General features: G+C 52.1%; 1 protein-coding gene across 1 annotated transcript; it reads left to right on the top strand.

The window, feature by feature from the left end:
* The first annotated feature begins 3,999 nt into the window (after positions 1-3,999).
* PLVAP (plasmalemma vesicle associated protein) lies at positions 4,000-23,454 on the top strand. Its single transcript, XM_003942266.4, has 6 exons — positions 4,000-4,446; positions 10,088-10,184; positions 10,274-10,986; positions 14,909-14,969; positions 15,131-15,212; positions 22,566-23,454. Exons 1-6 carry the CDS (start codon positions 4,078-4,080, stop codon positions 22,570-22,572), a joined length of 1,329 nt encoding a protein of 442 aa, XP_003942315.1. The 5' UTR covers positions 4,000-4,077; the 3' UTR covers positions 22,573-23,454.
* Positions 23,455-23,898: the final 444 nt, after the last annotated feature.

Here is a 23,898-nt window from a genome sequence, read left to right on the forward strand (position 1 = left end):
TGAGCCACCGGACCCAGCCAGGAAATTTGATTTTCAATCTTCTTTCATTTATTGAAACAAATAACTTAGAAACCATTTAAGTGCCCATTTGTAATTTCATGGTAATGTATCTGGTGAAAAGCTAAACAGCCGGCAAAAGGAGTCAATGAATCTCAAACACATAATATTGAGCAAAAAGAGGAAGGCCTATCTTTACCTCTTTTGTTTAAAAAAAAAAAAATCAGGCTGGGTTCGGTGGTTCACACCTCTAATCCCAGCACTTTGTGAGGACAAGGTGGGCGGATCACCGGAGGTCAGAAGTTCAAGACCACCCTGGCCAACATGGCAAAGCCCTGTCTCTACTAAACAATAGAAAACAAAAAAATTAGCTGGGCATGGTGGTGTGCACCTGTAATCCAGCTACTAGAGAAGCTGAAGCAGGAGAATCACTTGAACCTGGGAAGAAGAGGTTGCAGTGAGCTGAGATCGAGCCATTGCACTCCAGCCTGGGCGACAAGAGCAAAACTCTGTCTTAAAACAAAACAAAACAACAAACAAACAAAAACATAAGTTACAAAGTTAAATCAGCTAATAAAAACAAATTCAAAACAAACATTACAAATTAAAACTGTGAGATCAAATTAGGAAAGGACATCAAATATTGTTTTTGAGCTTGATACAAATGACATTAGTATGTATATTTAAAACTCTGCTTCTCACACAGTGACAACTGCTCAAAATTGTGGCACATCAGTACCATCAGGTCCGGGGAGGCTTTTTGGTTTTCTGGGAGTTTGAGATTGCCTTTATTTTTCCTTGTCAACTGATATCACATTCATACCTACAAAGATGCAACATCTTCGAAATACAACGGAGAACAGCCAAGTCCTTAAGTGCACACCAATACCCAAACCTCCTGGCATTGGCCCAGACACTGCACCCAGCCTCAGCTCCTCCACTGGACCCTGGTCACCCACACTTCATCCCATCATGCCCTCCTTTCCCCAGTGCTCTTGCAGGCCTGAGGAACCATTAGCTGAAGATACTGCCCCTCCCCTGTGTCTCAGTTCCTCAGCGTGGCATCAGAGGCCAAGCACGATGCAGCCCTCACATCTTAAAAAATGCCATCATCACCAGACATGGTGGTCCATGCCCATAATCTCAGAACTTTGGGAAGCCACGTCAGGTGGATCACCTGAGGTCAGCAGTTCATGACCAGCCTGACCAACATGGTGAAAACCGTCTCTACTACAAATACAAAACTTAGCCGGGTGGTGGTGGCACACACCTGTAATCTCAGCTACTGGGGAGGCTGAGGCAGGAGAATTTCTTGAACCTGGGAGGCGGAGGTTACAGTGAGCCAAGATCGCACCACTGCACTCCAGCCTGGGCGACAGGGCAAGACTCCATCTAAACAAAAAACAAACAAATCAAAAAAAGCCATCGTTTATTAAGACGGAGAATGTTCCAGGCATGGTGTCAAGTACTTCAAAACTGGCTATGCTGTCTTCACTTGCTTTTTGTTTTGGTTTTGGTTTTGGGGGGCGGCTTTTTTTAGAACAGGGTCTCACTATGTTGCCCAGGCTTGTCTCGAACTTGTGAATTCAAGCGATTCTCCCACCTCTGCCTCCCTAATTGCTGGGACTACAGGTGTGAGTCACTGTGCCCAGCTATCTCCACTTCAGACAGCAGACAGCTGAGGCCCAGGGAGGGAAAGTCACTTCTCCAAGTGGTAGGTGACACAGTCAGAACTCAACTCCAGAAGTCTAAATTGTAACGCTGGGTTCCCTCACACTACATTGCCCCCATTGCAGAAGATGCCCTCCTCCTGCCCTGCTCTGGGGGGCTCTGGGTGCGTCTGGCCAACCTGGAGAAATGGCTGGTTGGGCACCCGTGGCAGCCCCCAGCCCTCCTTCCCCGACTCGACTCGCAGCCGCTGGCTGGGAAGGGTCCAGGAACCACCCGGTAGCTGCAAAGGTCAAAAGTCAGATGTGGGTTTCCTGCCAACCCCTGGGAACTTCCTTCTTCCTGACTCGACGCTCCCCTCACTGCGCACCACCCTGGAGGACCCCTCCGCTCTGTACACCATCCCTCCCACTTCGTTACCCTGGCTCACGCGGGGACAGGTCCCCGCACCCCAGCCTTCACACTGCCGGACAGAGGACAGCGATTGCAGATTGTCACCTTTCTGGGATCCAGCCTCCTTTCCAGCTCCCGGCTGCTGTCCCTCCAGCCCACCCTGACTCCATGGAGCAAGGGGTGTCTGTCCCAGTCTGTCTCCCAAGACAGGGAGTTGCTTGTGGCTGGGCTTAGGGCTGACGCCTCTTGGGGGACCTGGCATCAACCAGCATGAAACAAACATAGCAGAGACTGCAGGGAGGGTTTCCCTGGAGCTCCTGATTCTGGGAGATGGGCAGGACACACAGAATCCTTTGCTTCCTGGTCCCCAAATCCCCTCCAGGCCCACCAGGGAGGTGACCCACAGTGACCCCCATGGTTTCTTTGTTTTTGTTTTGGTTTTGAAACGGAGTCTTACTCTGTCTCCAGGCTAGAGTGCAGTGGAGATCTCGGCTCACTGCAACCTCTGCCTCCCGGGTTCAAGTGATTCCCTGCCTCAGCCTCCTGAGTAGCTAGGATTACAGGTGCCCGCCATCACATCTGTCTAATTTTCGTATTTTTAGCAGAGACAGTTTTGGCATGTTGGCCATGATGGTCTCGAACTCCCGACCTCAGGTGAACCACCCACGTAGACCTCCCAAAGTCCTGGGATTCCAGGTGTGAGCCACCGTGCCCGGCCGCCCATGGGGTTTTGAGCATCCGGGGCAGGAAGCTGAGCCCCATCTATCCACCGCTTGTCAGTCACCATCTCGTGGAGCCCCCAGCAGTGCCTCCAGCAAGAAATGACCCTAATCATAACAACAGCTGCAGAGTGACCAAGCACCGGGCATGCCTCGTCTCACACAGGGGTACACTGAGGCACAGACATGTGAGGCCTCTTGCCCGAGCTCATGCAGAGCGGAGCCAGCTCTTCCCAGCTCCAAGCTCATTATTTCTTGTGCCGCAGTTTCCTGGAGCATTTATTGAGCACCTAAGTGAACAGGGCATCGGGGAGCAATGACAGAGCTTGGGGAGCCAGCGCCACCACCATCCATGACTCAGCCCTCTGTGACGCCCTCCTGTGCAATTACTGATCACCTACTGTTTGTCCCTCCCTGGGCTAGCTAAGCATTTCACACCTTTTTAAAAACAAACAAACAAACAAACAAACAAAAACAAAAAAAAACAGCGTCTCGCTCTGTTACCCAGGCCGCAGTGCAGTGGAACAATCTAGGCTCACTGCAACCTCCACCTCCCGAGTTCAAGCGATTCTCCTGCCTCAGCCTCTCAAGTGGCTGGAATTACAGGCGTGCGCCACCACACGCAGCTAATTTTTGTATTTTTAATAGAGATGGGGGTTTCACTATGTTGGCCGGGTTGGCCTCACACTCCTGACCTCAGGTGATCTGTCCACCTTGGTCTCCCAAAGTGCTGGGATTACAGGGTCAAGCCACCTCGCCCGGTGCCTTTCCCACATTTTGTGGTATTTAATTGAAAGCACCGTCCCAGGGAAGTGGGTCCACGTCTGTAGCCAGCCTGTCTCGAGGTAAGTGAAGCTCCGTGAGACCCCGAGGCAGCCCCTTCTTTTCCCTGTGCCTCAGTTTCCCCCACCACACAAGAGAGACAGTAACAGGCCTGGCATGACTCAGTGACCTAATCGCAGCAGGTACTGAGAACAGCACCCGCCACCAAGTAAAGGCAAAAGCGAGGCTCCAAAAGGCCGAGAAAGCCTGAGCAGCCAGCCAGCGCCCCACCCAGCATTAGTCAGAGGTGTCCAGCCATGCCCTGCCCTGGCTCCGGGCCCCCAGCCCCTCCCCCGAGCTCTCACAGCCAGGGTGGGAGTGTTGCGATAACCCGCAGCCCCCGTTTCCTCCGGGCCAGGAAGGAGCCAGGCAGAGGAAGTATTAAGCGGAGTAATATAAGAACTCCCCTCTGCGAGGCGGGGGCCAGAGCAGGCCGGGTGGCGAGCGGGGACGGTGCACCAGCTGGCAACGGGAGCACATGGGTCTGGCGATGGAACACGGAGCATCCTACGCTCGGGCGGGCAGCAGCTCTCGCGGCTGCTGGTACTACCTGCGCTACTTCTTCCTCTTCCTGTCCCTCATCCAATTCCTCATCATCCTGGGGCTCGTGCTCTTCATGGTCTACGGTAATGTGCATGTGGCCACCGAGTCCAACCTGCAAGCCACCGAGCGCCGAGCTGAAGGCCTGTACAGCCAGGTCGTGGGGCTCTCGGCCTCCCACACCAACCTGACCAAGGAGCTCAACCTCACCACCCGCGCCAAGGATGCCATCATGCAGATGTTGCTGAACGCCCGCCGAGACCTGGACCGCATCAACGCCAGCTTCCGCCAGTGCCAGGCCGACCGGGTAAGGCTGCGGGCAGGACACTCACCCTAGGGACCCTGGGCAAGCCACCTCACCTCTCTGAGCCCGAGTTTCCTCATCCAGGAGACGGGGACCATCACAGGACCAATACTCTCTTTTCTTTTGAGACATGGTTTTGTTCTGTCGCTCAGGCTGGAGTACAGTGGTACAATCTCGGCTCACTGCAGCCTCCGCCTGTCAAGTTCGAGTGATTCTGCTGCCTCAGCCTCCCGAGTAGCTGGGATTACAGGCACGTGCCACCATGACCAGCTAATTTATGTATTTTTAGTGGAGATGGGGTTTTGCCATGTTGGCCAGGCTGGTCTCAAACTCCTGACCTGAAGTGATCTACCTGCCTCAGCCTCCCAAAGTGTTGGGATTACAGACGTGCACCAGTGCCCAGCCAATAGATTTTTTTTTTTTTTTTTTAAGAGACAGGGTCTCCCTCTGTCTCCTGGGCTGGATGGAGTACAATTGCGATCATAGCTCCACTGCAGCCTCCATCTCCTGGGCTCAAGCAATCCTCCTGCCTCAGCCTCCTGAGCAGCTGGGACTGCATACAGGCATGCGCCACCATGCCCAGCTAAAATTTTTATATTTTGCAGAGATGGGGGGGGGGTCTCACTATGTTGCCCAGGCTGGTCTCAAACTCCCGGGCTGAAGCAATCCTCTCCCCTCAGCCTCCCAAAGTGCCGGGATTACAGGTGTGGGGCATTGCGTTCAGCTAATTTTTTTTCCTTCCCTTTTTTTTGGAGACAGTGTCTCACTCTGTTACCTAGGCTGCAGCATAATCATGTGAGCAGAGCTCACTGCAGCCTTGACTTCCTGGGCTCAAGCATTCCTCCCACCTGGACCTCCCAAAGTGCTGAGATTATAGGGTAGGTATCACCATACCTGGAGAATTCTTTTTTCTTTGAGATGGAGTCTCACTCTGTCGCCCAGGCTGGAGTGCAGTGGCGTAATCTCGGCTCATTGCAACCTCCAACTCCCAGGTGCAAGTGATTCTCCTGCCTCAGCCTCCCAAGTAGCTGGGATTACAGGTGTGTGCCATCACAACACCTAATTTTTGTATTTTTGGTAGAGATGGGGTTTCACCATGTTGGCCAGGCTGGTCTCAAACTCCTGACCTCAGGTGATCCATCTGCCTCAGCCTCCCAAAGTGCTTGGATTACAGCATGAGCCACCATGTCCCACTCTGGGCCCTGGCTAACTTTTTTTTTTTTTTAAGAGACAGAATCTCACTGTGTTGCCCAGGCTAGTCTTGAACTCTTAGCTTCACCCTCGTATGCTAAGATTAAAGGCACGAGCCACCATTCCCAGCCAGCAACATTTTTTTTTTTTGAGACAGAGTCTTGCTCTGTTGCCCAGGCTGAAGTGCAGTGGCGCAATCTCAGCTCACTGCAACCTCTGCTTCCCAGCTCCAAGCGATTCTTCTGCCTCAGCCTCCTGAGTATCTGGGACTACAGATGCGTGCCACCACATACAGCTAATTTTTGTATTTTTAGTAGAGATGGGGTTTCATCATGTTGACCAGGCTGGTCTTGAACTCCTGCCCTCGAGTGATTTGCCTGCCTTGGCCTGCCAAAGTGCTGGGATCACAGGAGTGAGCCACCGCCACCAGGCCAGGAGAAATTTTAAACCCTTTGCAGAGGCCGGGCATGGTGGCTCACGCCTGTAATCCTAGCAGTTTGGGAGGCCGAGGTGGACAGATCACAGGGTCAGGAGATGGAGACCATCCTGGCCAACATGGTGAAACGCTGTCTCTACTAAAAATACAAAGATTAGCTGGGCGTGGTGGTGTGTGCTACCCGGGAGGCTAAGGCAGGAGAATCACTTGAACCTGGAAGACAGAGGTTGCAGTGAGCCAAGATCCTGCCACTGCACTCCAGCCTGAGCGACAGAGCGAGACTCTATCTAAAATTAATAAATAAATAAAAGCAAATAAATACCAAAATTAGCCAGGCATGATGGCATGTGCCAGTAGTCCCAGCTACTCGAGGCTGAAGTGGGAAGATCACATGAGCCTGGGAGGTCAAGGCTGCAGTGAACCAAGATGTTGCCACTGCACTCCAGCCCGGGCAACTGAGTGAGACCCTGTCTGGAAAAAAACAGGAACAAAAAAAAAGATGGACTGGATAAAAGCTCAGAATGTTTTGTTCCTATTCAGTTCTAGCATGTATAAACAGTTCATATTTGCTGTATGCTGGGTGTTGAATTTAGAAATATCAACTCATTGTCAAATCCCAGGAAGTAGTGAGAAGTTTATTTTGTTATGTTTTGCAGTGTTTAAGACAGGATCTCCCTCTGTTGCCCAGGCTGGAGTGCAGTGGTGCGATCTCGGCTCACTGCAATCGCTGCCTCCCAGGCTCAAGCGATTCTTCTGCCTCAGCCTCCTGAGTAGCTGCGACTATAGGCACACACCACCATGCCCGGCTAACTTTGGTATTTTTAGTAGAGATGGGGTTTCACCATGTTGGCCAGGCTGGTCTCGAACTCCTGACCTCAAGTGATCTGCCCACCTCGGCCTCCCAAAGTGCTGGGATTACAACCTCTGGACTCACTGCAACCTCCGCCTCCTGGGTTCAAGTGATCCTCCTGCCTCAGCCTGACCGTGCTGACCACGCCACTGTACTCCAACCTGGGCAACAGAGCGAGACTCCATCTCAAATACAAAAATAATAAATAACTTTTTAAAACAGCTTTATTGAGATGTAATTTACATAGTATACAATCCACCTAAAGTGTAAAATTTGATGATTTTTTTATACATTCACAGAGTTGTACATTCATCACCACAGTCCATTTTAAAACATTTTCGCCTTCCCAAAGGAAAACCCTACTCCCTTAGGCTGGGCTCGGTGGCTCATGCCTGTAACCCCAGCACTTTGGGAGGCCAAGGTGGACAGATCACGAGGTCAGGTGTTTGAGATCAGCCTGGCCAACATGGTGAAACCCCATCACTACTAAATATACAATAATTAGCCAGGCGTGGTGGCACGTGCCTGTAATCCCAGGTACTCGAGAGGCTGAGACAGGAGAATCACTTGAACCCAGGAGGTAGAGGCTGCAGTGAGCCGAGATCTCACCACTGCATTTCAGCCTGGGCAACAGAGTGAGACTCTGTCTCAAAAAGAAAACGAACCACCCTGACCAACATGGTGAAACCCCATCTTTAAAAAAAAGAAAAGAAAAGAAAACAAAAGAAAACGAATGAGAGAGAGAGAGAAAGAAAGAAAGAAAGAGAAAACCCCCAGCCGGGCGCGGTGGCTCACGCCTGTAATCCCAGCACTTTGGGAGGCCGAGGCGGGTGGATCACGAGGTCAAGAGATCAAGACCATCCTGGTCACCATGGTGAAACCCCATCTCTACTAAAAATACAAAAAATTAGCTGGGCATGGTGGTGCATGCCTGTAATCCCAGCTACTCAGGAGGCTGAGGCAGGAGAATTGCCTGATCCCAGGAGGCGGAGGTTGCGGTGAGCCGAGATCACGCCATTGCACTCCAGCCTGGGTAACAAGAGCGAAACTCTGTCTCAACCCCTGGCAGTCACTAATCTGCTTCTTGTCTCTATGGATTTGCCTGTTCTGAGTGTTTCATGTCAAGGGAATCTCACACTATGTGGCCTTCTGTGTCTGGCTTCTCTCACTTGGGCATCGTGTTTTTGGGGTTCACCCACACTGCAGAGTGGATCAGTGCTTCCTTCCTTTTTATGGCTGAATCATATTCCACATGTGGAAGGAACACATTTTGTGTGTCCACTCATCTGCTGACAGGCATTTAGGTTGTTTCCACCTTTGGCTACTTGAATTGAGCTGCTCGGCACATCCCTGGCAAGTTGATATGAGGATACATGTTATTGTTCTGGATATATGCTGAGAAGTGGAATTGCTGGGTCATATGGTAATTATGTTTAACAGTTTGAGGAACTGCCAGACTGTTTCCCAAAGCAGCGGCCACATTGTATATGCTCACTAGCACTGTCTGAGAATTCTGATTTCCCCACATCCTCATCAACACCTGTTACTGTTCATTTTGGGGTTTTATGGGTTCTTAAAATAGCCACCCTAGTGGGTGTGAAGTGGTATCTCACTGCGGTTTTGATTTGCATTTCCGTAATGGCCAAATGATTTTGAATAACTTTTGAGATTTTGATATGTTTCTTGGCCATTTGCATATCTTCTTTTTTTATTTTTTATTTTTTGAGATGGAGCTTCGTTCTTGTTGCCCAGGCTGGAGTACAATGGCGTGATCTCAGCTCACTGCAACCTCTGCCTTCTGGGTTCAAGCGATTCTCCTGCCTCAGCTTCCAGAGCAGCTGGGACTACAGGTGCACACCACCACACCTGGCTAATTTTTGTATTTTTAGTAGCGACGAGGGGTTGCCACATTAGCCAGGCTGGTCTCGAACTTTTGACCTCAGGACATCCACCCGCCTTGGCCTACCAAACTGCTGGGATTACAGGCGTGAGCCACCAAACCTGGCTCATTTGCATATCTTCTTCTGAGAAAAGTGTATTCAGATCCTTTGCCCTTTATTATTATTATTTTGTTGTTGTCGTTTTGTAAAAAACGATTCTCCAGCTAGGAATGGTTGCACATGCCTGAGCCACCATGACTGGCCCACCCATCTCAATTTTTTAAAATTTTTTGGCCAAACTCAGTGGCTCAAGCCTGTAATCCCAGCACTTTGGGGAGGCCAAGGTGAGCAGATCACCTGAGGTCAGGGGTTCAAGACCAGCCTTGCCAACATGGTAAAATCCCATCTCTACCAAAATTACCAAAAAAATTAACCAGTTGCGGTGGCGAGCACCTGTAATCCCAGCTACTCGATAGGCTGAGACAGGAGAATCACTGGAACCAGGAGGCAGAGGTTGCAGTGGGTGACAGCATCAACAGCAAAACTCTGTCTCAGAAAAGAAAAACTTTAGTTGACCGTAAATGTAGATGTAATATTTTAAAAGTTAATCTGTGTTGTAGCATATATTTATACTCTGTGCCTTTTTATTTCTAGATAGTAGCAACTGTAAAAACCTTTGAAGATCAGACAAGCATCCGATACATTTTTATTTTATTTATTTATGTTTGTTTGTTTGTTTCATTGAGATGGGGTCTCGTTACATTGCCCAGGCTGTTCTCCAACTCCTGGGCTTCAGTGATCCTCCCATCTCAGCTTCCCAAGTAATTGGAACTACAGGGGTGAGCCACCACACCTGGCTTCCAACATCCCCTCATAAAGGGACCATGCCCTTGGCCAGGCGCCTGTAATCGCAGCACTTTGGGATGCCAAGGTGGGTGGATCACGAGGTCAGGAGATCGAGACCATCCTGGCCAACGTGGTGAAACCCCGTCTCTACAAAAAATACAAAAATTAGCCAGGCCTGTTGGCAGGCACCTGTAGTCCCAGCTGCTCAGGAAGCTGAGGCAGGAGAATCGTTTGAACCCGGGAGGCAGAGGTTGCGGTGAGCCAAGATCGCCCATTGCACTCCAGCCTGGCAACAGAGCGAGTCTCCATCTAAAAATAAAGAAGGAACCATGCCCTTGTGAACTCAGCTCACTCTGGCCACCTGGGTGTCTGATCTAGGTCTGACCCCCAGGAGCAAGACGCTAAGCTCTGTCCTGCGTCCTTCCCCTTCCTCCCGGGCAGGTAGTCTACGTAAATGATCAGGTGTACGTGGCCGCCATCATCTTGAGTGAGAAGCAATGCAGAGATCAGTTCAAGGAAATGAACAAGAGCTGCGATGGTGAGTGCTAAGGCTGGGGTGGTGGACTCCCCGTTCAGTGCTCTCGACAGCCCGCAATCTTCCTGAGTCTCCTGATCCTGTTTCCTTAGCCTTACTCCTCATGCTGGGTCAGAAGGCGAAGACGCTGGAGGTGGAGATAGAAAAGGAGAAGGCCGTTTGCGCGAAGGATAAGGAAGGCATGCTGCTGAGCAAGCGCATGGCGGAGGAACAGCTGGCCGAGTGTGCGAAATCGCAGGAGCTGCAGCGCCAGGAGCGCCAGCTGGCCCAGGAGCAGCTGCAAAAGGTGCAGTCCCTCTGCCTGCCCCTGGACAAGGACAAGTTCGAGACGGATCTTCGTAACCTGTGGAGGGACTCCATTATCCCACGCAACCTGGACAGCATGAGTTACAACATCTACCATCCCCTGGGCCCGGAAGTGGCCTCCATCCGCAGAGCCTGTGACCACATGCCCAGCCTCATGACCTCCAAGGTGGAGGAGCTGGCCCGCAGCCTCCGGACCGGTATCGACCACGTGGCCCGCGAGAACTCGGACCTCCAACGCCAGAAGCTGGATGCCGAGCGGGGCCTGCGGGCCAGTCAGGAGGCCAAACAGAAGCTGGAGAAGGAGGCTCAGGCCAGGGAGGCCAAGCTCCAAGCCGAATGCTCCCGGCAGACCCAGCTGGCACTGGAGGAGAAGGCGGCATTGCGGAAGGAACGAGACGGCCTGGCTAAAGAGCTGGAAGAGAAGAAGAGGGAGGCGGAGCAGCTCCGGCTGGAGCTGGCCGTCAGAAACTCGGCCCTGGACACCTGCATCAGGGCCAAGGTGGGCTTGTGGGCTCCAGAGGGAGGCTGCGATGGAGTTGGGTCCAGATGCCAAGGGGGCGGTGGTGGTGTTGAACTTGAAGTTGAAGCTGGCTTTAAGGATGGCTTCCTGGTCTAGGTTAGCTGAGTTACGGCTCTCTAGGATCAGGCATTCAGATCAGGATAGAGCTTGGAATGAGGATGGGCATTGAGAGGAGTGTAGGGTTAAGACTGGAATTAGGCCGGGCGCGGTGGCTCATGCCTGTAATCCTAGCACTTTGGGAGGCTGAGGTGGGTGGATCACCTGAGGTCAGGAGTTCAAGACCAGCCTGGCCATCATGGTGAAACCCCATCTTTAAAAAAAAAAAAAAAAAAAAAAACTGGAATTAGAGTGCCGGGCACAGTGACTCATGCCTGTAATCCCAACACTTTGGGAAGCCAAGGTGGGCAGATCATGTGAGGTGAGAAGTTCAAAAGCAGCCTGGCCAACATGGCAAAACCCCATCTCTACTAAAAACATAAAAATTAGCCAGGTGTGGTTGCAAGCGCCTATATTCCCAGCTACTTGGGAAGCTGAGAGGTGAGAGGATTGCTTGAGCCCAGGATGCTGAGGCTGCAGTGAGCCAGGATTGCGCCACTGCACTCTAGCTTTAGTGAAAGACCAAGACCTTATCTCAAAAAAAAAAAAAAAAAAAAAAAAAGAGAGAGAGAGAGAGAGAGAAAAGAAAAAGAAAAGAATTGAGGCTGGCATTTAAAAAATGAAATTGTGACCTTTTCAGGAACATGGACCAAGCTGGAGGCATTATTCTAAGAGAAATAATGCAGAAACAGAAAATCAAATACTGCATGCTGTCTCTTATAAGGAGAAGCTCCATAGTGGGTACACACAAGGATGGAAGCAACAGACACTGGGGTTCCAAAAGGGAAAAAGGAGGGAGGAGGGAAAGGGTTGAAAAACTACATTATGGGAACTATGTTCCCTGCTTGGGCAATGGGACCATTAGAAAGCCTCTATGGCCAGGCACCGTGGCTCATGCCTGTAATCCCAGCACTTTGGGAGGCCAATGCGGGCGGATCACGAGGTCAGGAATTCAAGACCAGACTGGCCCACGTGGTGAAACCCCATCTCTATTTAAAAATACGAAACTTAGCTGGGCATGGTGGTGCATGCCTGTAATCCCAGCTACTCAGGAGGCTGAGGCAGGAGAATTGTTTGAACCCAGACCTGGAAGGTGGAGGCTGAAGTGAGCTACTGCACTCCAGGCTGGGCTACAGAGTGAGACTCGGTCTCAAACAAACAAACAAAAATTAGCCAGGCATAGTGGCGGGTGCCTGTAATCCAAGCTGCTTGGGAGGCTGAGGCAGGAGAATCGCTTGAACCCAGGAGGCGGACGTTGCAGTGAGCCGAGATCACACCACTGTACTCCAGCCTGGGTAACACAGCGAGACTTTGTCTCAAAAAAAAAAAAAAAAAAAAAGAAACCCAAACCTCTGCATCATGCAACCTACCCAATGTCGTAAACCTGCACATATCCCCACTGCATCTAAAATAAAATAAAATCTGCTTCAAATCCTGAAAAAGAAAAATGAAAGAATTGAAGCTGGGATTGAGTGTAGGGAGCTGGTGGGTTCTTCTGAGGTTGGGATCAGGATGGGGGTTGGGATCAGAGTTAAGATCCAGTATTTGGGCCGGGTGTGATGGCTCACGCCTGTAATCCCAACACTTTGGGAGGCCAAGGCGGGCAGATCACCTGAGGTTGGGAGTTCGAGACCAACCTGACCAACATGGAGAAACCCCATCTCTAAAAATAATAATAATAATAAATAAATAAATAATCCTATATTTGAGTCGAGTTGAGAAACCAGGGGTGTTGGTTTAGCGTTAGGAGTGATATTGGGGTGAGGATGTCTAGAGGAAGCGTTGACGTGAACATTGAACTCGTGTTTAAGTTGGGCTGAGATGAGTTTTTGGTCACTGCTCTGTCTAGAGTTGATTTGAGTTAAGGTTAGGATTTCGCTTGGGATTTCATTGATTTTAGAATTGGGGCTGAATTTGGAGTTTGGATGGTGAGAAGAGCTTGCAAATTGAGTCCGGGATGCTTGTGGGGTGCAGGGTTGAGTGAAGAATGATCTAGAATCTCAGTTGCTTTGGGACTGAGTTGAAGCACTGAAGCAGGATTTGAGGCTCCGGTAGTCGGAGGTAGCTGGGGGGTCTAGAGATGCTTAGAGGTTGTGGCCAAGGGTGAATTTCGGATTTCATCGACACTGACATAGGGCTTGGTATTCACAGTAGGTTAGGAGGAGCTGAGGCTGAGTCGGCTTAGGGGGACTGGTGGGTGGGCTTGAGTGGGCTTGGAGTTGAGTTGAAGGGTTGAGTGACCCTGGTTATGGTTGGGGAAGACACTGGGGTTGAGTGAGGATCAGGGCTGGACTGAGAGTCAAATCTGGAGTAGATGCCAATCTCAGGGTGGAACTGGGTTCAGGTGGATTTGGGGTTAATGACCAGCTCAGTACTGTTTTGGGTTAATATCAGGGCTTAGGATATTCCATAGGGCCTTAGGATTGGGGTGAAGTTTGGGTTGGGATGGGAACTGAGGATGGGTTTAGGGTGGGAGCTGGGTAGAGGCTGGGGTCTGGGATTGAGTGGGGGTTGAGCATGGCACTGGGCAAGTGTTCGAGACGGACGTGGTGGAGCCCAGGGCGGAGGCTGGGGAAATGGATTTTTTTCATAGCAGTTGGGTCAAGAAGATGGCGTCAGAGTGAGATCTGAAGATACGGTCAGATCCCACTTATAATTAGGATTGGGTTTCGGTTGGGGTTTGGGTCTAAGGGAGATTGACTTTTTTTTTTTTTGAGATGGAGTGTCACTCGGTTGCCCAGGCTGGAGTGCAATGGTGCGATCTCGGCTCACTGCAACCTCTGCCTCCTGGGTTCAAGTGATTCTCCTGCCTCAGCCTCCCGAGTAGCTTGGGCTACAGCAGACCGCCACCATGCCCAACTAATTTTTGTACTATTGGTAGAGACAGGTTTCACCATGTTGGCCAGGCTGGTCTTGACCTCGTGATCCGCCCACCTCGGCCTCCCAAAGTGCTGGGATTACAGACATGAGCCATCACGCCCTGCTGGGAAATTGACTTTTCATGTTGGGATCAGATTTTAGGTGAATGAGTTCAGAATTGGCTTTGGATTTCAGGTTTTGGGGGAGTGGCTCAGGGATATTCCAGGGTAGTGTTTAGGATCGGGGTCCAGTTGGTCTACAGGGCAGGCTGGCTTCCATCTGAAGGGGCTCCAATGAGTACTTTACTCTGGTGAGTAGACTCCGATGGGGTCACGGGTTGAAACTGGATTTACCCTGAGTCTCTGATGGAGACAGGGGTAGGCCAGCTCTGCATCATGCGGCCTCAGGACTGCTGAGGTGATCAGCCCCAGGAGTCCCCAAGCCATCTGAAGGCTTATGGTGGGTGCAAGTGATTGCATGTTAATGACCATGTGTGTCTTTCTACATGGGGTCTTTTACCCTGCCCTGGAAGGACCTTAGAGACTGGTCTTGAAGGGCATGAAAGGGCAGAAGCCAGCCGGGCACGGTGGCTCACGCCTATCATCCAGGCATTTTGGGAGTCTGAGCCATGTGGATCAGCCGAGGTCAAGAGTTCGAGATCGGCCTGGCCAACATGGTGAAACCCCATCTCTACTAAAAATACAAAAAATTAGTTGGGCGTGGTGGCACGTGCCTATAATCCCAGCTACTCGGGAGGCTTAGGCAGGAGCATCGCTTGAACCTGGTGGTGGAGGTTGCAGTCAGCCGAGATCGTGCCACTGCACTTCAGCCTGGGCGACAGAGTGAGACTCCGTCTCAAAAAAAAAAAGGGAAGAAAGAAAGAGCAGGCAGAAGGCTCTCTGGGAAGCCTGGCTCCCACCAACCTCCCTCCACCTTTCTTTCACAGTCACAGCCGGTGACGCCAGGGTTAAGGCCCATGGGTTCTGCCCCCAACCCCCGGATTATCGGTGAGTGACAAAAGACAGTCAAGTGGGGGAGGGGACCCTCTCCACCTCGCACCCCACCCCAACCCTGCTCTCCCATTCCCCTGGGCTGCCAGCCCATCCCTAGCCCAGGGACAGGGGCTGCTGAAGCTGTAGGTCAAGCTCGTCTCTCCCTCGCTCCACAGAGCCTGCCGCCCTGGAGGAGTTTAAGAGGAAGATCCTCGAGTCCCAGAGGCCCCCTGGAGTCATCTCTGCGGCCCCATCCAGGTAAGGCACTGCGCAGGCTGCAATGTTCAGTCTTAGGGCTGTGGGCAAAGCTAGAACCAGGAGTAGGGGTGGAGGGAGGCTGATCTCACACTTGCTTCTTAATGGAGCACCTGCTGTATACTAGGTCTTGGATGATTGGGGGTGAAGCATGCCGCAGTAACCAAGACACATTCAGTTCTGTCCTCATGAGACTCCCTGAGTGTCAGGGAGTCGGGGAGACAATGTCAGATGGGACTACCAAAGAGCCTACAATTATTAGGCACCTACTGTGAGCCCTACGCAATTCTAAGTACTTTGCACCATTAGTTCACGTAATCTTCACAACCTACCAGTGACAGTAGGGCAAACCACTATTCTGCCCAATTTCCAGATGAGGAGAGTGAGGCACAGAGAGGGCATGCATTGTACCCCAGGGAGCACAGCAGAGCTGGGACATAAACCCAGGCCATCAGATCTCAAACAGGCAAGAGAGAGCCTCGCTGAGGAGGAGCTGGTCTCTGGGAATTCAAGGGAACAGTGGTCCAGGCAGCGGGAACACCCCGGCAAAAGGCCTGGAAGCTGGACTGGGGTAAGGGAAGGTCATGAGCACTGGGAGAGAGAGAGGGAGTGGCATCCAGGAGTGACTCCTCACCTTTACTTCCTAGAAAATGAGTCTCAGCTGGGCACGATGGCTCATGCCTGGAATCCCAGCCACTCAGGAGGCTGAGGCAGGAGAATCACTTGAACCCAGAAGGCAGAGGTTGCAGTGAGCCAAGATCGCGCCATTGCACTCTAGCCTTGGTGACAGAGTGAGACTGTCTCAAAAAAAGAAAGAAAGAAAGAGGCCAGACACAGTGGCTCATGCCTGTAATTCCAACACTTTGGGAGGCCAAGGCAGGCAAATCACCTGAAGTCCAGAATTCAAAACCTGTTTGGCCAAGAGGGTGATACTCTGTCTCTACTTTAAAAAATACAAAAATTAGCTGGGCGTGGTGGCACCTGTAATTTCAGCTACTCAGGAGGCTGAGGCAGGAGAATCGCTTGAACTCAGGAGGTAGAGGTTACAGTGAGCTGAGATCGTGCCATTGCACTCCAGTCTGAGTGACAGAGTAAGAATTTGACTCCAAAAAAAAAAAAGAGAGAGAGAGAGTCTCAGCGAGGCACCATGCACTTTGGGAGGCTGAGGTAAGAGGATTGCTTGAGCCCAGGCATTCAAGACCAGTCTGGGCAACATAGAAAACCCCTTTTGTACAAAAAACACAAAAATTAGCCAAGTGTGGTGGTGCGCACCTGTAGTCCAAGCTACTCAGGAGGCTGAGGCAGGTCACTTGAACCCAGGAGGCAGAGGCTGCATGAGCTATGACCACAGCACTGTACTCCAACCTGGGCAAAAGAGCAAAACTTGTTTCTGAATAAAAGGTGGGAGGGGGGCGGTGGTGCTGGGCACAGTGGCTCACACTTGTAATCCCAGCACTTTGGGAGGCTGAAGTGGGTGGATCATCTGAGGTCAAGAGTTCGAGACCAGCCTGGCCAACATGGCAAAACCCTGTCTCTACTAAAAATACAAAAATTAGCTGGGCATGATGGCACATGCCTGTATTCTCAGCTACTCGGGAGGCTGAGGCAGGAGAATTGCTTGAACTCGGGAGGCAGAAGTTGCCATGTACCGAGATAGCATCACTGCATTCCAGCCTGGGTGACAAAGTGAGACTCCGTCCTCTGCCCCAAAAAAAGGAGTTTTGGCCAGGCCAGGCACAGTGGCGCACACCTGTAATCCCAGCACTTTGGGAGGGCATGGTGAGAGGATCTCTCGATCCCAGGCATTCAAGACCAGCCATTGGCAACATAACAAGACCCATCTCTCTAAAATTTAAATTTAGCTGGGTGTGGTGGCATGCCCCTGTAGTCCAAGCTACTCAGGAGGGTGAGATGGGTGGATCACTTGAGCCCATGAGGTCAAGACCAGCCTGGACAACATAGCAAGACCCCACTTCAACAAAAAAAAATTAGTCAAGTGTGGTGTCACGCACCTGCCGTCCCAGTGACGGGGGAGGCTGAGGTGGGAGGATCACCTGAGTCCGGGAGGTCAAGGCCACAGAGAGCCAAGATCGCCCCCCTGCACACCAGCCTAGGAGACAGAGTGAGGCTCTGTCTTGGAAAAAAAAAGATAGTCTCTGAAGTAAAGGGCCTGGAAATGCTTTGTTAATTGCAAGGTCCCGTCCAAAAATGGCCAGACAAGGGGCTTGGGGCTCATAGGCAGCAGCAAGAGTTCCTGGCACACGCTCAGGTCATGGCTGGATGCCCATGCCCCCTCGCCTCCTCCCAGGGTCAGCCATTTTTCAGAGGGCGGCCTGTGCGTCACAGGGATGGTGACTCAGGCCACCGCCCCAAGAACAGGCTGTTCTCTCTCTGGGGTCCCTTACGCCAGTGACGGAGGAGTCAGGGCCTGGCACTACCATTTGCAGTTTAGGACCCGAGGCTCGGGAAGGCACCAAGACTTTAAGTCAGATCCCTTTGATCCCAAAGACTGTACCTGTGACCATTTTGCCACTGGGCTCTTGTCAATCTGGGTCTCTTCCAGCCTCAGAGGACTAATATGGGATTTCTGGCCAAGTAGATTTTCGAAAGCTTTGCCACCAACTCCCCAGGATGCATCACGTCCACCTCCATCTCCATCTCTTCTTTTTTACTTTTTTTTATCTTCTTGCATACCCCTCGGATGGGGAGCTCACTCCCTTGCCAAGCTGTCTCCCAACCCCTTTGCTCTAGACGGCTCTGCCTGGGAGAAAGTTCTCGGCCCCAAGCAGCCCACAGGGAGGGAAATAAAAAGGTGAGCGGGAGATTCCTTGCTCCAAGCAAACACAATTTTCCTCTCTCCATCTTGGCCCAAAGCCCTCATGGCAAGGAAGGAGGTTCTATTATTATCCCCACTTCTCAGAGGAGGAAACTGAGGCCCCAGGGAAGTGAGCAGCCTGAGGTCACAGAGCAGAGAATCAGGGACAGGGCCGGGCTCCCAGCCCAGGACTGTCGGGGCCGCAGCTGAGAACCGGGGAAGCTCTTGACATTGTTTACCCCAAAATGACGTCCACCTGCTGAGAAAACAATGTGTACTTCGGCCCAGGCCTTCCAGCTCCTCTCTTCCGGGTTGCAGTAAGGGCCTCTGGCACTGCTGGGCTCTGGCCTTGACTGGCCTTCCCCTGAGAGGGGCTTGGGGCAAGTGGGCTGGGCCTGTTTGCTCTAGGTTCACTGGGCAATTTGGGGCCAGTCACTGGAATGTTTTCTTTTTTTTGAGATGGAGTCTCACTCTGTCACCCAGGCTGGAGTGCAGTGGCGCGATCTCAGCTCACTGGAACCTCCGCTTTCCAGGTTCAAGGGATTCTCCTGCCTCAGCCTTCTGAGTAGCTGGGACCACAGGGGCGCGCCACCATGCCTGGCTAATTTTTTTTGTTTAGTTTTTGTATTTCTAGTAGAGATGGGGTTTCATCGTGTTACCCAGGATGGTCTCCATCTCCTGACCTCATGATCCACCCACCTTGGCTTCCCAAAGTGCTGGGATTACAGGTGTGAGCCACTGCACCCGCTCCCCCGCTTTTTTTTTTTTTTTTTTTTTTTTTTGAGACAGTTTTGCTCTTATCGCCCAGGCTGGAGTGCAATAGCGCAATCTTGGCTCCGCCTCCCGGGTTCAAGTGATTCTCCTGCCTCAGCCTCCCGAGTAGCTGAGATTACAGGCACCCACCACCACACCCGGCTAATTTTGTGTTTTTAGTAGAGATGGGGTTTCACCATGTTGATCAGGCTGGTCTCAAACTCCCAAACTCAGGTGATTGGCCCACCTCGGCCTCCCAAAGTGTTGGGATTACAGGCGTGAGCCACCTCTCAGCCTAACTTTTGGATTTTTAGTAGAGACGGGGTTTCACCATGTTGGCCAGTCTGGTCTTCAACTCCTGACCTCAGGTGAACCACCCGCCTCAGCCTCCCTAAGTGCTGGGATTACAGGCGGCACGACGCCTGGCCTATGGAAAATTTTAAAGTCATTTTCTACTGGTAGCACGGGTGCCAGCTTCCGTTTACTTGATGAGACCGAGTGTCCCTTCCTGCAGATTACATGGGGCAGAGCACAAACAAAAACAAACAAACAAAAAGAAGTAGACACTGAGTGTCCTTTGGAAATCAATGTTAAGTTTCTTTAAAAATGATATAAAGGGGCGGGCGCGGTGGCTCACGCCTGTAATCCCAGCACTTTGGGAGGCCGAGGCAGGCGGATCACGAGGTCAGGAGATCGAGACCATCCTGGCCAAAGTGGTGAAACCCCATCTGCACTAAAAATACAAAAATCAGCTGGGCATGGTGGCCTGTGCCTATAATCCTGGTTACTCAGGAGTCTCAGGCAGGAGAATCGCTTGAATCAGGGAGTGGGAGGTTGCAGGGAGCCAAGATTGTGCCATTTCACTCCAGCCTGGGCAACAGAGTGAGGCTTCATCTCAAAAAGACAAAACAGACAAACAAAAAAAAGCAAGATATAAAGACAAATAATGGCTGGGCATGTTGGCTTACACCTGTAATCTCAGAACTTTGGGAGGCAGAGGTGAGAGGATTGCTTGAGATCAGCCTGGACAACAAAGCCAAACCCAGTCTCTACCAAAAAATAAAAAATAAAAAATAAAAAAATAAAAATAAATAAATTAAAAAATTAACCAGGCGGCCAGGTGCGGTGGCTCACACCTGTAATCCCAGCACTTTGGGAGCCTGAGGAGGGCAGATTACCTGAGGTCAGAAGTTCAAGACCAGCCTGGCCAACATGGCTAAACCCCGTCTCTACTAAAAATACAAAAATTAGCCAGGGGTGGTGGCAGGCACCTCTAATCCCAGCTAATCCAGATGCTGAAGTAGGAGAATTGTTTGAACCCAGGAGGCAGAGGTTGCAGTGAGCCGAGATCACACCACTGCACTCCAGCCTGGAAAACAGACCAAGAATCTGTCTCAAAAAATAAAATAAGATAAAAATAATATCTTGGCCTGGTGTGGTGGCTCATGCCTGTAATCCCAGCACTTTGGGAGGCTGAGGTGGGCAGATCACCTGACATCAGGAGTTTGAGACCAGCTTAGTCAACATGGTAAAACCCCAACTCTACTAAAAATACAAAAAATTGGCTGGGAGCGGTGGCTCACGCCTGTAATCCCAGCACTTTAGGAGGCCGAGACAGGCGGATCATGAGGTCAAGAGATCAAGACCCTCCTAGCAAAACCCCGTCTCTACTAAAGATACAAAAATTAGTTGTGCCTGGTGGTGCATGCCTGTAGTCCCAGCTACTCGGGAGGCTGAGGCAGGAGAATCGCTTGAACCTGGGAGGTGGAGGTTGCAGTGAGCTGAGATCATATCACTGCATTCCAGCCTGGGTGGTAGAGCAAGACTCCATCTCAAAAAATAATAATAATAAAAGAAACGATAAAATCTTTTTTTAAAAAACCCTTCCCATTGCAATTTTGCCATATTTAGCCACATAGCTTCTGGACCAAGATGTACTTAATATTTGCCCTTTAAAAAACGTTTTAGAGGCAGAGTCTTCCTCTGTCACCTAGGTTGAAGTGCAGTGGCATGATCATAGCTCACTGCAGCCTCGACCTCTGTTCCCAAGCAATCCTCCTGCCTCAACCTCCTGAGTAGCTGGGACTACAGGTACAAGCCATCATATCTGGTCATTTTTTTTTTTTTTTTTTTGAGACAAAGTCTCGCTCTTGCCCCCCAGGCTGGAGTGCAATGAGCGTCCAGACCTGGCTCTGAGCTGTGGTGAAGGGTTCAAGTTCACTGGTATCACTCTCACGATTCGTGTGTCCATTCAAGCCGTATTTATTGAGCAGCTACTGGGAATCAGGCATGGTACTGGCTGCTGGAATAAGGCACAGAAACCGCAGCCCTCACGGGGCTCACAGTCTAGCGGGAAAGACAGATGCTAAATCAGACGAATGGGTTACTTGAGGGCCCTTTGGCGACGGGCAAGACACAATAAAGGGGCGGGACGTGTAAGAAGCTTGGAATTTTCCATCAGAGACAGGGCAGGCTACTGAGGTGATACTGAAGCAGAGAGCCAAAGAAGGTGAGGGAGGAGCCACGGGGGGCATCCCAGGAAGGGTTTGCCGGACAGAGGGCACAGCCGGGGACAAAGGCCCCAAGATGGGACCGTGCCTTGTGCATTTGAGGGAGGAGGCCGGTGTGGCTGGAGCAGAGTAATTGAGGGGAGGAGAAGGTGAGGGCAGGGAAGGGATCGGGGCTGATCAAGCCCTGCCTGTCGCTGCTGTGAGGACCTGAGCAGACAGGGGACGCGCGTGACCCAGATCAAGCATCCACAAGTTCCTCTGGTCACTGCTGGGGAACAGACTCGGGGACAAGGGCAGGAGCTGGGGACCAGGGCACAGGGGACTGCACTAGTCCAAGCAATCATGGGGGCTTCAGTGCCTCCGTCTCTGAAAAATTGGAGCCTTGCAGGCTGGCAGCAGGGACCAGAGCTGGGCGAACCCTGGTTGAGGATGGAGTCTGGGGCCAGGGCCAGGGACCCGAGCCAACCAAGGAACGTGAGGCCACTCGGGCCCCAGGGAAGAGCCGGGGAAGGAAGGGAGAGGACCAGCGGAAGCAGGACTTGGCCGCAGCCCCCTCCTCCCCCAGCAGGAAACAGGCTCTGCGCCGACCCCTGACCCCTTGCAGGAACCTCTGCCGGGCCCAGGAGGGGGAGGGCATTCCAGACAGCTCGGGCAAAGGCGGTGGGGCCTGGGACGGCTGCGGAAGCGGTGTGATGGCTCTTGGAATTGTTGGGACTTTGGTAATACAGGAGTCCCCGATGGGGAGGCCTGGCAGGGGCAGAGGGGTGGAGCCCTGAATGCCATGTGTAAGGCTTGGGCTTTATCCTGAGGCCACTGGGGAGCCATGGAAGACGTGTGAGCAGGAGCAGGGTCATTTCTGTGTAGACAAAAGAGGGAGACTGCAGCCTTGCCTTGGGGACCAGGGTAGGGATCTGGAGGAGCAGAAGCTTTGGGGTAAATCCTCAATATCCCCAGAACGTTGGAGTCAAACAAGCTGCAGCCGAGGCTTGGAGTGAAGTGGCCGCTCTGAACCTGTCTCTTCATCTGTGTAATGGGGAGGAACACACCTCAGTCTCACCATCCTGGGGAGGTTCAACACGTGAGAGTCTCATGGGGAGGCTGAACTTGAAGGAGCTCTCAAGTCCTGAGGGACAAGTAGGGGCCCAGGGTGGGAGGAGGCAGGGCCGGGGTCCCCAGGATGTTGTGCCCCAGCTGAGGACGAGCCTCCAGGGCCCGGCCGAGGTCTGCCCTTCCCTCTGTCTGACCCACTATTGTGTCACCATCCCCTTCCTGCCCCAGTGGCTGAGGAGGCTCCAGGCCTGAGGACCGAGGGGTGTCGCGACTCGGCGGTCTGCGGAGGATGCAGTGAGATGCTCGCGGCGCCCGCCACAACCCCCTCCCGCCGCCGCCCGCCACCCGTGGCCACCATCAGACAACTTCCTGCATGCGAACCCCTAGTACTCCCTCACACCCCCACCTGCGCCTCATGATCCCACGCCCAGAGCACACGGCCGTGGCGATGACGTCACAGGTCCCCGGGTGATGGCGTCACACGCCCCTAGGTGATGACGTCACACGTCCCCGGGGTGATGACGTCACGCAGCCGTGTAGACGCCAGGCACAGATATAGCAATGGCGCCACATGGATGTACTGCGTGGCGCACAGACACGGGGAACTTGGAGGTGCAGGGATGGCGTCACGGGCCGTGTTGACGTCACGTGTCGTGACAACGTCACACAGACGCAGCGATGGCATCACACAGACCGTGATGATGTCACACACACAGGCACAGTGACAACTTCACACACAGCATAACGTCACATATAGATATGGCACCAACATCACGTACACACACATCCTTCCACACACACTTTCTGCCCAGTCCTCACCTAGTGTCACATCCCCCCGACCCTGGCACCCGGGCCAAGGCACCTCCCCTCCTCCAGCTTCCTTAACTCCCAGCACTTCCTCGCCCGCAGTGCCTGGCCCCGGAGGTGAGAACAGGGAGCCGTTCACCTCTGCACCCTGAGCGTGAGCGTTTCCAGACCTCTCTTGGGGCCCTGATCCCAGGGAGAGGGTCACCTGCTGTCGGGAGGGGAGCCACCCTTTCTCCCCCCACTCCCAGCCCTGAATCTGGTCCCTTTGAAATATTGGTGGCACTTAATAAATGTTAGTAAATCCTTCAAAGACTCCAGAGAGATTATTTCTGCTTTTTTTTTTTTTTTTTTTTTTTTTGGGACTGAGTCTCGGTCTGTTGTTGCCCAGGCCGGAGTGCAAAAACATGATTTTGGCTCACTGCAACCTCCGATTCACGGGTTCAAGCGATTCTCCTGCCTCAGCCTCCTGAGTAGCTGGGATTACAGGCGCGTGCCACCATGCCTGGCTAATTTTTTTGCATTTTTAGTAGAAACAGGGAGGGTTTCATCACATTGGTCAAGCTGGTCTTGAACTCCTGATGTCGTGATCTGCCTGCCTCGGCCTCCCATGCCTGGCCATGATTTCTGCTTTTAAAAGCACTACATGGTTGCCAGGCGCGGTGGCTCCCACCTGCAATCCCAGCGAGTCAGGAGTTCGAGACCAGCCTGGCCAACATGGTGAAACCGCATCTCTACTTAAAATACAAAAATTAGC

The sequence above is a fragment of the Saimiri boliviensis genome, chromosome 14 (assembly GCF_048565385.1).
Source record: "Saimiri boliviensis isolate mSaiBol1 chromosome 14, mSaiBol1.pri, whole genome shotgun sequence".
Classification (NCBI taxonomy): domain Eukaryota; kingdom Metazoa; phylum Chordata; class Mammalia; order Primates; family Cebidae; genus Saimiri; species Saimiri boliviensis.